Consider the following 14,962-nt stretch of genomic DNA (forward strand, 5'->3'; position numbering starts at 1 on the left):
TTAAATCAACTTTAAAAGGAAAACGCTTAATTGGAGGCAGATTTTCTCAGTAACATCCAGCAGAGAGTCTGCTCAGAGAAAGAAAATACTCCTCAGGCCTCGATTTATTATAATAATAATAATAATAATAATAATAATAATAATAACTTTATTTATAGAGCACTTATCAAAACAAAGTACAAAGTGCTTCACAACAAGAGAAATAAAACACCACAGTGAATGATGAAATATAAAGAAATTAAATACACAAAAGCAATAAAATAAACAGCCAGTTCAGGTAAAATCAGGATCTGCTTTCAGATAAAAATGTGTTTTGAGACGAGACTTAAATGAAGACTCTGACTCAGACAGCCTGATGTCTTCGGGCAGGTTGTTCCAGAGCCTCGGGGCCCTGATGGCCAAAGCTCTGTCCCCCTTAGTTTCCATCCTGGACTCAGGAACAGACAGGAGACCCCTGCCCGAAGATCTCAGACTACGTGAAGGTTCATAAGGGATTACAAGGTCTAAAATATAGTCTGGAGCCATGAAGAGCCTTAAAAGTAATCAACAAGATCTTAAAATCAGTCCTGAAACCAACAGGGAGCCGATGTAAAGAGGCTGAACCAGCTGTGACGTGGTCGCACCTCTGGGTCCTGGTTTACAGCCGAGCAGCTGAGTCCTGTACAGTCTGCAGGCGTGTCAGAGTTTAATTAATATTTACACTTCAAATAACAGCAGACAGAAGGAACAGCTGCCCCTTCACCTGGCAGAGAGCACACACACACACACACACACACACACACACACACACACACACACACACACCACAACTGTGCAGAACCTGTAACAGCAGGTCTTTAAGCTGAGAAGGTCTCGTGTTGTGTTTGAAGAATCAGGAGCAGATCATCGCTCAGCCGATGATCCATCTCTGTCTTTCTCTTCCCAGTTTTCAAAGTATTTTAATTACCTTACTGTCGTACTCGTCAGTATCAATATACCATTAAATACAGGGCTCCCTCTTTGGAACAGTTTGAAATCAAATATAAAGTCACCGACCTTGTTATGTGTCTTCGAGGCTCAACTGAAAAACAGTGCCAAATATTGTTTTTTCTTTATCTTTTTGTTTTGTCAAGTTTCCTCTCTGTTTCTTTTAGCTGCTCTTGTTATTCTTGTGTGCTTTGTCATGTCAGAAGTTTGTGATTATATTTAATTCAGTTGTTTTCTATTGGGGAGGACTTACAAACAGGCTGAGCTGGTCTTCGCACTGTGTGCATGAGCTGTGTGCGTTGTGTGAAATGTGTCTTTTGTTGCTCTGTGAGTTTTCGTGAAATGTTGGCTTTTGCTGGATGCTTGTTTGACAGAATTCAATAGAGATCGTTTGAAAATTCAAATTCTCTCTCAGTGTCAGGGACGGGAACCTGGAGCACATGCTGGCCAGAGACCTGGTTCCAGGAGACACCGTCTGTCTGTCCGTGGGAGAGAGAGTCCCAGCAGACCTCCGCCTCTTCGAGGTACACGCACACACGTAAACACACTAATGTTTAAACATCAACACAAAAGCCATTGTCAGGTCATGTTTCCGCTGGGTTTCGTCTTTTATTTATGCAGTGCAGGTTCACTGAGCATGATTATATATATTTCCAGGAACACCCTGTTTACACAGTTACACGCATGCTGCCACCTGGAAGCTGCTCAGTACAAACACAGTATTGTGTTTTATTTTACTGGTCCCATTTCCTTGAGTTTCCTAGAAAGAAACTCGTATGTAACTGGAAACTCGTTCGCAAGTTCCTTGAAAAAACGGTGTAATTTAGTATCATATAAAGGGACAATATATCCATTGTCCAGTTGGTACACTTCCAGTTAGTTCATTTCAGTGAATTGCTAGTGTAACCAAAGCCGCGTTTCCACCGCCAGAACTTTTAGTCCCAGGAACTACTTTTCAAGGAACTAAAAGGTTACAGTTGTCTGCGTTTCCACCACCCGCGAATATTAGGCAAATAAGTCTACACCCATTAGGTTACACCCATGTACCATTTCTTTTTATCAATAAAAAACTGTCACAGCAGCGTAACTCTAGCAATTCAATTCAGCATGAAGACCTTTGCTTATTTTAACCTTTGCGCTCTCACCTGCTTTAAATACTGAGCTTAACGGTGTATAATGGTGAAAGCGACAGCCACTACACACCATTAGCGGTTGGCATTAGCACGTAGCTAACGTTAGCTTTTGGCTAGGGGTAACAATAGCATGACATCAGTTAGCGTTACAGCATTTGACAAACATCATGTGGGCTGTATGTGATTTATCAACCAATCAGAAATGTTACGCGCAGCAAGCTCCACCCCCAAAGTTCTTGTACTTTTGGAAAGTACTACCTCCCGGGCAGGGACTTTTTGGGGGTGAATAGAGAGTCAGTACACAGCAGGTCAACATGCAAAACTGTGAAATATGGCTGCAGGAAAGCATATAACTCAACAAGTAAGGACTTGCCCTTTACCGCCGTATCTACTTTAATTTATAATCCATCCACTCAGTGTCTGTCCTTCGCCCTCTCAGTCGACCGACTTGTCTGTGGATGAGTCCAGTCTGACGGGGGAGACCAGCCCCTGCTCCAAGTCCACCTCCCACCAGCCAGCATCCAGCAACGGAGACATCTCCTCCCGCAGCAACATCGCCTTCATGGGGACGCTGGTGCGCTGCGGCAAGGCCAAGGTACCAGCAGGATTATTCAATTTCCCTTTTCTTAAATTATAATAGTTTTAACGAGTATTAAAATAGTTTCATTATGTTTATTCAATTAGAACCCGACTGATTCAGCTTTGTTTCTTTAGTTTATATTTTCACTTGGTGTTAAATCCATTAAAAAGGTTTTAAAAATCTTAAATCTGACTTTCTGAAAATCAGATTTTCTTAATCTTGTAACTGAGTAACAGAACAGACAGCCAAGATAATGTTGAGAGTCTTTTATTTGAGAACTTAACTTAAACCGGAAGCTACACGAGTGAAATGCTTACTTGTTCTTGGTTTTGTTTGTTTTTATTCTGTTATAAACAACCTACACATACTGTAAAACACAAAAACAGAAGACACAAATTCAATCCAACATGGGACCTCGAGATGCAGAAATATAAAAAAATATTAAATGAAATAAGATAGAACAAAAATCATATAACACAAACAAGGTTTTATGCATGTACATACACTATATGTGATCTGTTTGTGTGGTGTTCCTCAGGGCATCGTCATAGGAACCGGAGAGAACTCAGAGTTTGGGGAAGTGTTCAAGATGATGCAAGCAGAAGAGGTACGTTATCCTAATTTTTATCTGAAAACTATGTTTTTTTAAAATGCCACCCTTAAAGCTACAGCTGTTACAGCAACATGCAGTATGCGTTATTGTTTTCCAAATATACTGTCACTGCCAATTTACAGCAATAAAACACACACTCATTGTGTTTACGCACACTTAAGTACTGTAACAGGTTACAGTCGACTGTCTCTAGAAAATCTGGTTTCTTCAACGTCGTGTAAACAACAAACCTGTTTTCCCCTCAATCAGAGTAGGGCATTAGAGAAACCTGATTTCTCCTGGAGAAGATTTCTTGACCATGTTTACATGCGACCGGGTTTCTAATCAGACAAGACTTCAGACAGAGAACGTATCACTGTGACAGCAGAGGAGGGATGAAAGGAAAGATAAGCACATGCAGGGATACAGCCTTGTGTTCAAATGTAATTCGGAGTCTGATTTGAAACTGACACTTGCACAAAGTAGCTTCTTGAAGTTAGAATAAGTCGGTTTCCACCACTCCAACGTTTGAAATTCAGACACAGTTGTGCTGTAAGTTAAAAACTTACAGCTTTCACTACACAGTCCCTGAGAGAGAGAGACACATAGGCATACATACAGTAGCTTTACAGTGACCAGGTTACCACAATGAGTATGTCAATGTATTGAATGAAGTATATATGTCAGGTCAATTTTATTTATATCACAAATCACAAATTTGCCTCACGGTGCTTAACAATCTGTACAGCAGACGGCCCTCGATTCAGATTTGGAAAAACTCCCCAAAAATCAAACCCTTTTAACGGGGAAAAATGGAAGAAACCTCAGGATGAGCAACAGAGGAAGTATATAAATAGACTTTTTTTTTACTTAAATAATTGGGATAAGTTTATTGGCGTTTGCATCCAGCCAAATGTACAGGATACTCATTTTAATATTCACAGCTCAACACCACAGAGGTTGGCAGGTTTAGCTAATTAATCAATCTGTCAATCCACACATGAAAGGTGATGCCAAGTGAAGAGCAGTTTTCCAGATCTGGAAACTTTCCCCAACCTTTGACACAATTTACAGCTTCTCAGACCAAAATGTTTAAACCAGTAAATAAAGATGATAAAATGAAAGTAAAGGTCAAACCGCCAACACAGTTAACAACTATTTAGTTACAAATTTACAATTTTGAGGTTTCTTGCAGCTTTAATTTAGTTTGTTTGCATAACAGAAGGTAAAAATTTTAAATGGACAAAAAGGAAATTTCAAATAATGTATTTTAAGCAGAAGCTCGTGACACTTCTCTACACTGTGAGCCGCTTGGTTAATGGACAAAACAATCTCACCACAAGTATAGTAGCATAGAGAATCGCACCTTGTTAATCAAAACTATTTTAATATAATCAAACATTAATATAATAAAGTATCCGGCTGGACGTAAAGTACCCCTCCACTCACAGATGCGTTTTTTTACGTTTGAGTCCCCTAAAATGTCAGAGCTTGACTTTTCTGTGCAAAGTTTGTCACTGGAGAGGTGTTTTCCTGAAGGGGGAGATGTCTGTACACTTTTCTAAAACCTGAGAAGCAAACGGACTCCGGGGAAGCCAGATTTGGGAAGTCAGAAATTCGTAAAAGCCACTCGCAACGCCACCGGCAAAGACAGCTGAAACCTCCAGCGCAGGGCGGACTCGTCAGTACAGAGAGGAGAGTTTGCACTAAGCTAGCGTAGTGAAGGTTTTGACAGAGCGGTTTCTGGATGTAAACCGGACCCTGGAGCTTCCTTCCACTATCTACTAATGTTACGTAATAACAATGTGATCACACTGTAACATCGTAGCTGTAGATGTTATTGTATGTTTCACAACCACGAACGCTGTCAGCCACTGCCAGGTACAAGCTAACATAAACAAATAAAAGATGCTAACTACACTTACACGACAGTCTCCTCATCTGGGTCTAGCCATCTTGACATGCACCTCTCGATCACCATGAATGTCTGTCTCTCACCCACATCCATGCTGTCACCTGCACCGGTCAACCTAACCTGCAGCGGTGGTGGGCGGGGCATTCATAGAGCCAGAATTTCTCAATGAGGTAGAAAGAGTAGATGTGTTAACCACGTTAAACAAAATATTAATCATAGCAGAGTATTTTTACATGCTTTAAAACGTATCGGGAGGGGGAACTTTAAATGAGTAGTCGGCTATTTGCCAGCATCCGGCGCTTATGGAAAGCTCTATATTAGGTGCGTTTGTTTTGTCAATTAGCACTTCCAATGTCAAGAATGGACTTTAAATCTGTTTGTTTGGTTAATGTGTTGTTTTACTGGCTCGTGGCTCAGACCACAGTCAGTCAGAGAGTACCATCAACTCCAGAGATGGATGCAATTATCGCTCATGAAAACTTTTGAAATAAAAACAATGTGTGTTGTTTGTTTTGTTGAGGCTCCTAAAACACCGTTACAGAAGAGCATGGACCTGCTGGGGAAGCAGCTCTCGCTCTATTCCTTCGGCATCATAGGTTTGTTGGTTTTGTTTTTCAATTGTCAGTATTATAATATTAGCCTTCATCTTCAGCGTCTCCACATCATGCGCCTTTGTTTGGTCTTGTCTGTGCTGTGTTTCAGGGGTCATCATGCTGGTGGGCTGGCTGCAGGGGAAGAAGATTATGGACATGTTCACCATCGGTGTCAGGTAGATGAATGTCGCTCCCAGTACAGCCGCCACGCTGAATCAGCTGACTGATGTTTTTGCCTTCTCAGTCTCTGAAAGCTGAATTGTGCCTCTGTGTAGATTTCCTGCAGCACAGACTGTGTTTGGTAAATGATTGAACCCTGGAAGCAGCTTTGGCAGCTGTCAGTTACAATCTGATAACAGAAGTGAACTGCAGACTGACTGACCTTTGTCATGGCAGACATTTTGACTCGTGGCAGGTGTAGGTGACTGCCATGACTGGTGTCATTCACGCAGCCTCACTGGCAAGACTTACTGAGACACTTACATGGGACAAAGCCATTAATGATGATGTTAGTTACAGATTTTGGAAAAAAAACCACTTTACTTCTGAGAGTGAGATGTTCAGATGGATATCAGTCTCATGTCTGTGTGTTTAGTACAGAGCTGGAGTCAGGACGTGCTTAGCTTAGCTTAGCTTAGCATAACGACTGGAAGCAGGGTGGAACAGCTAGCCTGGCTCTGTCCAAAGTTAAATAAAATACACCTACCAACACCTCTCAAGCTCTCCGATTAACATGTCGTATCTTGTTTGTTTAATCTGAACACAAACAGAAATGTAAAAACACAGTTTGTGGTTGTAGAGTTTTGTGCTAGAACTATTTCTCAATGAACCACAGTTGGCGCGGTGACTGTGTGCAGCTTTCTGAGGTCTTGTCGTCGCAGTGAGGTTGTCAGGTTTGGTACCATCAAGACTATTTCCCAAAAAATGTCATGGGCAAGGCAATTTGCTTACGTAGCATTATATTTCATTACAGGGAAACTCAGTGTTCTTTAAGTTAAAGTGCATACAGCAACGAGTGAAATGACGTGTTGGTAAATAAAATACAAGAAGAAACGACACTGACAACCACCCACCCTCCAAAACTCACATAATAACTAATCATATGTCTGAAAAAAGTTTTCAGTTTACTTTTTAATATGGACACAGTTGTGACAGATCTCAGGTCAGCAGGCAGTTTGTTCCAGAAAACGTGACCCAAGTAGCTAAAATAAGATCTGGATCTTATTCTACCTGATGACCTGAGCGGTCTGACTGGATTGTGCAGCCTGTTAGCTGCTGAAACACTCAAAGTGACCAGTACATTTATAATTTATCACCAGCATAAGAATAAAGTATTGATTATTGATCACTGATCTCCTCTCCCCTCCTTCAGTCTGGCGGTAGCTGCCATCCCAGAGGGTTTACCCATCGTGGTGACGGTAACGCTGGCGCTCGGTGTGATGCGCATGGTGAAGAAAAGAGCCATCGTCAAGAAGCTTCCCATCGTAGAAACTCTGGGTATGTTTCTTACAGCGCAGTGTGTTATGTCATATCTACAACACGACAGTTTTAACTGAATTTGTTATTGATAGAAATGATCACAGCACTGATTGAACCTGTAGCTCTGACGTTTCCTCTGCTCACATGAAGTGACAATGAAATCAAAAATGATCTGGCTTTTCTCTCTCTCTCAAGACCAAAGCATGTTACTGTGACTACAGGAGCAAAAGTGTCTGGTTCAAAAAGACATTTAAATTTATTTTATTTTTAACAGAAATTAACTGCAACAACTCCCCAGAACCTTAAATTATCTAACAAACAAAGTTTCTGATCCTTTTTGGATGATGCAGAAGCTCGTTGTTTTGTTTTTTTGGATGATCTTCTGAAAATGTAAATGTATTTCACAACACCTGTGGAAGCAAAATATGCGTACAAAAGTTAACAGAAATAAGTGATTATAATAATGCCCGTGATACTAAATCCTTTAAAAACAGATTCATTACTACACTCAATATCAGCTGATGCTTCTTCAGACAAAGTAGTGTGTTATTTGCTAGCTGTGGGACGTTTCGTGCATGTTGTGTGACGTTGAGGCAGGATGTGTGTGTGTCTGTAACATACCTCTTGTTGTTTTCTCCGTCAGGCTGCTGTAATGTGATCTGTTCAGACAAGACGGGAACTCTGACCAAGAACGAGATGACCGTCACTCAGCTGTTCACGTCAGATGGACTCCACGCTGAGGTCTGAACCCCCCTCCAGCACTCCTCACAGGAAACATTCAAGTTGAGATTTGGATACCAGTTATATGTTGATAATTCATTTCTTTAAAACATTGACACTACAAATATAATTTCCATTTTTAACATTTAAATATTTCATCTAACGTATAGAAAAAAAGAGGTAGATTTATTCAAAAACTTTAGTGTATTGCAAACAAACTATAAACAGAAGAATAAGCCGTCTGAGATTTTTCATAGCCTTACCAGGTAAGCAATCAGCATGTGTGACTTACAGAACCAACAAACAAGCTGCCTTTATCTCTACCAAAAAAATAAAAATGTTCTGTAAGTGAAAGACCTGTTTAGCTCCTGGCGCCAGGACGAGTTATACTGAGGCTGCTGACGTTTGGGTTTTTTTTTTAGCTGTTTTCAGGCTTTCTGCGTTTAATTCCTCATTAAATCTGCTTGTACACGTAAGCGCAGATTGAAAGGATGCTATTTATTTCAGGGTGCTATTTAGTCTATTTGCTGGTTACTGCATTTCGTTGCCTTGTACTTGTACGTGTGTAATGACAATAAAGTTGAATCTAATCTAATCACAGTAACATTAACGCTACGCTCACTGTGAAAACACTCAAATGAAATCACTTCTGAGAAATGAGATCGCTGCTGTAACGTGGCGTCTGTACCTGAGGAAGGATCAGTTTCCTGCAGCCCACAGAGAACAGGCCGACCCACTTCCTTCATCTGGAAATCCCAGATGCCATACTGGAAAAACGGGTCAGGTGACTGAGGACCAGGAGGCCTTCTGGCTCCTTAATGACACCATAATATGATCTGTAATATGAGGCCATATTGTCAGACAAAGTCAGTGTCTTACTGACTGACATGATGCTGCGCAGTAGGTAAACACAAACCAACTTTTAAAATCTGCAGTGATTTTAAAAAGATTTTCATTATTAGCAGAGTGATTTGTCTTGTTTGAAGATATGTTTTACTTCACTAAACGGGTTGTTTTCCTGTGATGTTGTCTTGCAGGTGACAGGCGTCGGCTACAACGCAGCAGGAGAGGTTTTACTGGACGGCGAGATCATCCACGGCTTCTCCTGCCCTTCAATCAGCAAGATCGTGGAGGTGAGTCAGCGCATCCGGGCTGCTGCAGATCCCGAAATAATCTGGGAAATGAATTTCCACTTGTCTTCGTCTTATTAAATTCGGTTAATCGGACAAAATGTCTGAAATTATTGATATTTAAAGTTATTTACATGGTCAGAATCCCACCGCATGAGAGTAGTTTGTGTTCGATCACACTGTACAGACTAAAAATACAAAACAGAACATGCTTTGTACCAGATGGACATTTGTAAGAAAGGGAAAGCTTGCCCGTTGTTGTAGGAGAAGAGATATTAATTGAAGTGTGTGTGTTGCCAGGTTGGCTGTGTGTGTAACGACTCAGTCATCAGGAATCACACTCTGCTGGGACGACCGACGGAGGGAGCGCTCATCGCCCTCGCCATGAAGGTAAAAAACGCAGACAGACCACCGAGTCTTTTTCCCTGAATTTCTGAGTCTGTCCCTCTTAAGCCGAAGAATCGGCCTCGCTCGCGCCGTGCTGCAGTTGTACACCAGTCAACAGGCATTATTTCACAAAGAGTTTACAAGAAGAGAGTGAAGCTACAGTCCACAGTGCGTCTGAGCTTCACTACAGAATCAAAATAATTAGATTCTGAGAGGAAGTTGCTGTAACTAGGCTTGGGCGCTTTCTATTTTTTCACACCTTCCGGTATACGGTATGTGGCGGCATTTGTGGTTTTTTTTTAAATAAAATAAAAAAACGTAAAAGCTGAGCTGCTGGTGTTAGAAGTCATGGTAGCATTTATGACATTGCCTAGCCTACAATGCTGTCTAATATGCAGTTAATCTATTAGACAAGTCTTGCTGGGTTTAAATACTTTTGACCCATAAAATAATGAATAGATAGGAAATAAGCGCCCTTGACACTTGTTGCCTCTATAGTCACAACTTTCTTGATGCAAATAGCGCACACAGCTTCGTCCATGTTGGCTGGCTCACCTTTATCATCGGGACTAAACCCAAAACAGGCACAGGCATTTTTCTTTTGTACTAGTCCTGTATAACGTTATCCCATCTTTCTCAGCTCAGCTGCCTGTTCCACCAGTAGACACTGACCTCTGGTGGCGTGTGCTGTGCACTACAATCACCTCAGTTGAGCATCTCCGCATCAGTTTCAAAGAAAGAGGAGTGTCTGTGTTTTTGACGGTATAGAAAATCATACCTTCGGGATTTCTAAATACCCTGGTAGACCATAATACCTCGGTACCGCCCAAGCCTAGCTCTAACATGACTCAGCGTTTCCTGCAGCAGGTGCAAGATGCAGCTTTTTGTCGTCTCCAGTCACATTCAACTCACGCGTGGAAACATACAAAATATTTGTATTTTTCTTTACCTGTATATTCATGTTTTTTGGGGGTTTTTTTTAGACAAAACAACTCAACTAGTACGACAAGATTCAGAAGTATTTGAGTATTTTAGCAGAAAGGAAGTAGTAGAGACCGACAGGGATGTCAGATGTTGTGCAACAAAGGTCCCCGGCCGGCTTCGAACTGGCACTTACATGGTGCACGTCTTAGACCACCAGGACGCCCCCCCCTTCTGCAAAGTTTTCATCCGAACAAATCAAGTCTGGAGGGAAGACAGAACAGTTTTGGAAAGTAGAGTTTTTTTAAATCTACTTTGCAAACCTTAACATCAGGATCAAGGTGGTTTGTAGTTGCACAGCTCGACACTCGCTAACCTCAGCAGAGAGCTTCCTCTCTCGGTTACTGTGACGTTAGAACAAAGCGAACGGTGTCCACCACGTTACATCATGTCAAACTGAAGAAAAGCCTAAGGATGAAAAGATGAATCTGAGCCTGAAGGATCCAAAAAAGACGTCGTCGTCTTTTCATTTCATTTCTTGCAGCTTGAGGCAGAACGCCCGTCCTCTGCCTACCCTTTACTGGTGTAACTGGGGAGATGAGTCATACAGCTTATGCATGACTGTGAATGATTATTTTGCACACATTAAAGCGCACTGGTCTTTTTAATTTCATATTTTGATTGTTGTGGATGGATCAGTGCGCTCAGAGGATGAGCTTCACACATTTTCATATTTAAATGTGCCAAACCGGTTCTACTTTTATGTGAAGGGGATTGTTGGGCGTCAGCGTCAAGGAGAAACTGAGTCACCGAGAAAGTGTAGAAGTACAGAAGATTTTAACAAAATTGAGCAGAATTTTAATCTTTTTAACTGTTTCCATTTCAGTATTTGGCTTTAAGCTTTACTGGGTTTTACATTTTCAGTATATCGACCCCAATTTATGATATGATCATGGTCGGCCTTTTCACTGCAATAGCCACTTAATGTATGACTGTTATCACGTCTCTGTTTGGTAGTTGTGATTGTTGGTTCAAACTCTGTAGCTAAACACGACGGATTCGCAGGAAATGATGCACTGATGTACCGGACTCCATTCGATCAGGAGTTCAGTATTTCTGTTGAATGTCCTTCGTTATTAAAACGACATGAAGTGACGAATCATCTCAGCCCACAGTTTTTTGCGTTTGCTGCCCCCAGCGGTCGAAACGTGTGTAATTTCAAACTGAACTCTTGCACGTGTATTATGAACGACAAGACTGAGCGTGTTGTCATGCTAGCAGCTCTGTGAGGCTGTACTAATACACAGCAGTGCTTTGAGCTAAATGCTAACATCAGCATGCTAACATGCTCACACTGACAACGCTAACATGTTGATGTTTAGCAGGTATAATATTTACCATGTTCACCATCTTAGTTTAGCGTGTTAGCATGCTAACATTTGCTTATTAGCAATAAGCACAAAATACAGCTGAAGCTGATGGAAATGTTTGTTTTATGACTAAATACCGACATTCCCACAAGCCTCAGCTGTACTTTGTGTTTACTCCCAATTAGCAAATGTTAGCATGCTAACATGCTAAACTAAGATTGTTAACATGGTAAACATTATACCTGCTAAACTTCAGCATGTTAGCGTTGTCAGTGTGAGCATGTTAGCATGCTGATGTTAGCATTTAGCTCAAAGCACCGCTGTGTCTAAGTACAGCCTCAAAGAGCTGCTAGCGTGGCTGCAGACTTTCATTTATTCTTTTAATGTTGCTTTTATATCTTGTTTTAGCGCCTTTTTTTGTCTTATCTAATTGCCTTGTTGTTGAAAGGTGCTGTACAGATAAACAAACAGTCGACCCTGGTGTTTCCTGGGACTCGAGCCAGCTGTGAAGTGAGCATGAGATGTCGCTGTCTGAGCAGCATCTCCTACACTGTGCGATCCAGCTGTGCTTCTGATCCAGCTGTGCTTCTGATCCAGCTGTGCTTTTGTCTTCCAGATGGGGCTGGAGAGCCTGCAGCAGGAGTATGTCCGTCTGGAGGAGCGTCCCTTCAGCTCCGAGCAGAAGTGGATGGCAGTTCGCTGTGTTCACCGCACCCTGCAGGTCAGCATGTTCTCCACCTACAGCCAGTAATTAGGAGATACTTCCTGTCTCCACATGATAAGCAGTCTGTGCTGTGCTGAGTTAGTCAGCACTAATCTGGTGTGTATTCAAGAACTCTTAAATTCATGCTTTAGAAAAGACAATTATTTTTAAATGAGACTAATATTAAACTCCAGTGTATGTTTTCCATGCTTTCTCAGTTAGCTGTAATCTGATTGGATGCTCCTCGAAAGGCTCAAGGTTCAGAGACAATGCTCTCTTCGTCGTCAAATAAAGACGTTGTTCGGCAAATGAATTACTTGATGTAACTGGAAAACGTTCGCATTGTTTGTCCAGTGTTTGTGTTCCTTCACAGATGATTCAGTCAAGAAGTTATAAAGTCTCATGGTTATTAAAGGTCACAGAATGTTTTAGATTAATGTGAAGTCAGACATGTGGTGTTCACTTTCCAGTAATGGCTAATTACTAAAAGCCCCCATGTCCCTACAAAATGACCATTAAAAAGGAGGAGGCAGCTCTATTAGATAATTGTAATACACAAGCTTATAAAAATTCCTTTCGCATGAAGAATTAATCTACAATAGTACAGGCTCATCTGGCAAAAAACCCTACTTGATGAAAAATTTAAAGACAGATGTCATAAAATGTACTTGTTTTTTTTTTTCCCCCAGCTTCATCCTGGTGGAAATTCAGTCAGGCATTAAACATAAATCGCACGTTCTACTTTTGTCAACCCAGCAATCATGAAAAGCGCAATAAATAAATTATGGAAAGCGTAATAAATACGTTAGTGTCGTGTCATCTTGAGTATTGTTCAGTCAGATAAGCTTCAGCTAGCTCCAAATAAGGCTGCCAGACTCGTTCTTTACTGTTCGTACCGTAAGAGAGTTACTGATATGTGTAGAAGACTGTCATGGCTCTCAGTTGAAGCCAGATTACAGTCCAGTCTGCTTGTTTTCATGAGGAAAGCTGTGTTTTTTATGGTATACCTGAATCTTTTTCAGCTGTATTTGAGAACTCAAAAACATACACATTATACACATTATACATGTCTCCCCCCCCCCAGGATAAACCTGGAGTTTACTTCATGAAGGGAGCTTACGAGCAGGTGATTCGCCTCTGCAGCTCCTACAACAGCAGAGGAAGCACACTTTCACTCAACCACCAGCAGAGGGAGCTCTACCAGCAGCAGATCAGCTACATGGGCAGTGCTGGTCTGAGAGGTACAAACTGTTTGTACAGATACAGAAACTCATTGCTTGTTTCGGCACACGAATGCACTGAAAACACGACCGTCTGTCTCTTCCTTCAGTTTTGGCGTTTGCGTCGGGTTCTGAGATGGGGAACCTGACCTTCCTGGGTCTGGTGGGCATCATCGACCCACCCAGGGAAGGGGTCAAAGAAGCCGTGGGCACGCTGATCAGCTCCGGAGTCGCCATCAAGATGATCACTGGAGACTCCCAGGAGACCGCCATGTCCATAGGTCAGAGGGAGGAACGGGCTTTATTATAAATTATCACGCAGTTTGTAGATTTTATCAGCAGGCCGAGGGGAGGGGGGGCGGGCTTTCAGGAAAAGATCAAATACAAAAATCACCAAAAAATGTGTCTCAATTTCAACTTTCCTTGACAAAAGAAAACTGCGAACAATTAGGGCTGAATGTTGGCGCTGATATTTTCTTTGACTCAGAAAGTCCCAGTTCCTTTCTTTCAATTTTATTAGATAAAAAGTTTTCCAATACATGAGAATCATAACGCAACACAGGACAAATCCTATCGTTAAAGAACAGGTAACAGAACAAATAAAAAATAGCTAATAGAAATAAAACAAGATAAACTAATGAACTGATATTTACGTCATATCATTTTTCTTTCTATATATAAATTCAAAAGCTTCATAGAATTTCCCTTGATGAATATTAGTGATTATGATTAGAGATTCAAATGAGACATTAAGTCATTACTTTTAACCATTCAGCAAAATTGGGTCCAAAAACGGAGAACAATCCAGTAAACCTGCCAGTGCAGGTCCAGATCCTTGTTGTGATATACCTGCTGGTGGGAGAGACGCGTCTCCCAATAACAGACGTTTGAAAACACTCTCCAGTTTCTTTGATGACGTGTTTCCAGGAGGACACACAAAAGAACATCCCCAGTTTGATTTGCTTCTTTAAGACTCGCTTAAATCAAATAAATATTTCATGAATATATTTAAACATAAAAAATATTGCATTTGTTATCGTTTCTTTTAAATATAAAATGGTAAGCTATAGGCTAACTTGTAAACACATCTCGGGGAGCACCGGTGGACCGTAAAACCACAACCTTTGCAGCGTTTCTCACCCCATGTTTCCTGTTTGCCTCTACACTCTGTCATGAAGGCACAAATGCCAAAAACATCGTAAAAATCGTAAACACCCTTCACCGACCAAACCAGGCGAGCGACGAAAATAAAA

The 14,962-nt window shown here is 41.3% G+C and overlaps 1 protein-coding gene and 1 long non-coding RNA gene across 5 annotated transcripts in view; one reads left to right on the top strand and one right to left on the bottom strand.

The window, feature by feature from the left end:
* Positions 1 to 14,962, top strand: part of atp2c1 (ATPase secretory pathway Ca2+ transporting 1) — a 55,284-nt gene that overhangs the window by 27,841 nt on the left and 12,481 nt on the right. For all 4 annotated transcript variants that reach the window (XM_044208534.1, XM_044208532.1, XM_044208533.1 and 1 more), the window contains 12 exons: positions 1,382 to 1,490; positions 2,539 to 2,694; positions 3,218 to 3,286; positions 5,707 to 5,782; positions 5,889 to 5,955; positions 7,152 to 7,276; positions 7,902 to 7,999; positions 9,016 to 9,111; positions 9,409 to 9,498; positions 12,403 to 12,507; positions 13,574 to 13,730; positions 13,820 to 13,990. In XM_044208534.1, coding sequence (XP_044064469.1) covers positions 1,382 to 1,490; positions 2,539 to 2,694; positions 3,218 to 3,286; positions 5,707 to 5,782; positions 5,889 to 5,955; positions 7,152 to 7,276; positions 7,902 to 7,999; positions 9,016 to 9,111; positions 9,409 to 9,498; positions 12,403 to 12,507; positions 13,574 to 13,730; positions 13,820 to 13,990 — 1,319 coding nt within the window. The remainder of the gene's footprint in view (positions 1 to 1,381; positions 1,491 to 2,538; positions 2,695 to 3,217; positions 3,287 to 5,706; positions 5,783 to 5,888; positions 5,956 to 7,151; positions 7,277 to 7,901; positions 8,000 to 9,015; positions 9,112 to 9,408; positions 9,499 to 12,402; positions 12,508 to 13,573; positions 13,731 to 13,819; positions 13,991 to 14,962) is intronic.
* On the bottom strand, positions 7,292 to 9,009 carry LOC122881862. The gene is made up of 3 exons (XR_006379255.1): positions 8,667 to 9,009; positions 7,880 to 8,019; positions 7,292 to 7,668 (listed from the first exon to the last, which is right to left on the bottom strand). It is a non-coding gene; the product is annotated as an uncharacterized LOC122881862 (long non-coding RNA).

This window comes from Siniperca chuatsi, linkage group LG9 (assembly GCF_020085105.1).
Source record: "Siniperca chuatsi isolate FFG_IHB_CAS linkage group LG9, ASM2008510v1, whole genome shotgun sequence".
Lineage (NCBI taxonomy): Eukaryota > Metazoa > Chordata > Actinopteri > Centrarchiformes > Sinipercidae > Siniperca > Siniperca chuatsi.